Source organism: Acanthisitta chloris, unplaced genomic scaffold (genome assembly GCF_000695815.1).
Source record: "Acanthisitta chloris isolate BGI_N310 unplaced genomic scaffold, ASM69581v1 scaffold12574, whole genome shotgun sequence".
NCBI classification, from domain to species: Eukaryota; Metazoa; Chordata; class Aves; order Passeriformes; family Acanthisittidae; genus Acanthisitta; species Acanthisitta chloris.
In genome coordinates this window covers 41,701-42,050 of record NW_008667701.1, presented here as the reverse complement: position 1 = coordinate 42,050, position 350 = coordinate 41,701, and the positions used below count along the sequence as shown (strand labels likewise).

General features: G+C 60.3%; 1 protein-coding gene across 1 annotated transcript in view; it reads right to left on the bottom strand.

Moving 5' to 3' along the window:
- LOC103800240 (mitochondrial uncoupling protein 3-like) overlaps nucleotides 1–125 on the bottom strand; it is a 2,651-nt gene extending 2,526 nt beyond the window's left edge. The window contains 1 exon segment of the mRNA XM_009072610.1: nucleotides 4–125. Coding sequence (XP_009070858.1) covers nucleotides 4–125 — 122 coding nt within the window.
- Between the last annotated feature and the right edge of the window lie 225 nt (nucleotides 126–350).

The following is a 350-nucleotide window of genomic DNA, read 5'->3' as shown; positions in this document are numbered from 1 at the left end:
TGCAGACGCACTTTGGCGGTGTCCAGGGGGAAGGTGCAGAGGTCTGCGATGCACCCAGCCAGCCCCGCGCTGACGAACTTCACGGCGGCGGTCGGGGGCGCCTCGAGGGGTTTCAGACCCACCATGGTGGTACAGGGGCTAGAAGGAGAGGAGGAGGTTTGTGGGGGAGTCGGGATGCTCCATCGATGGGGCTTCGCGCAGGTGTCTGGTTTGTTTGTCCTCTGTTTGGTGACACGGGTGATGATGCGGTGGCTCTGCTGGCTTCAGACGACCACAAAAACAATATCCTGCCCTGTTTCCTCACTTGCATCCTCAGGGAATCTGAGGCACGGAGGTTCCTCGCTCAACAT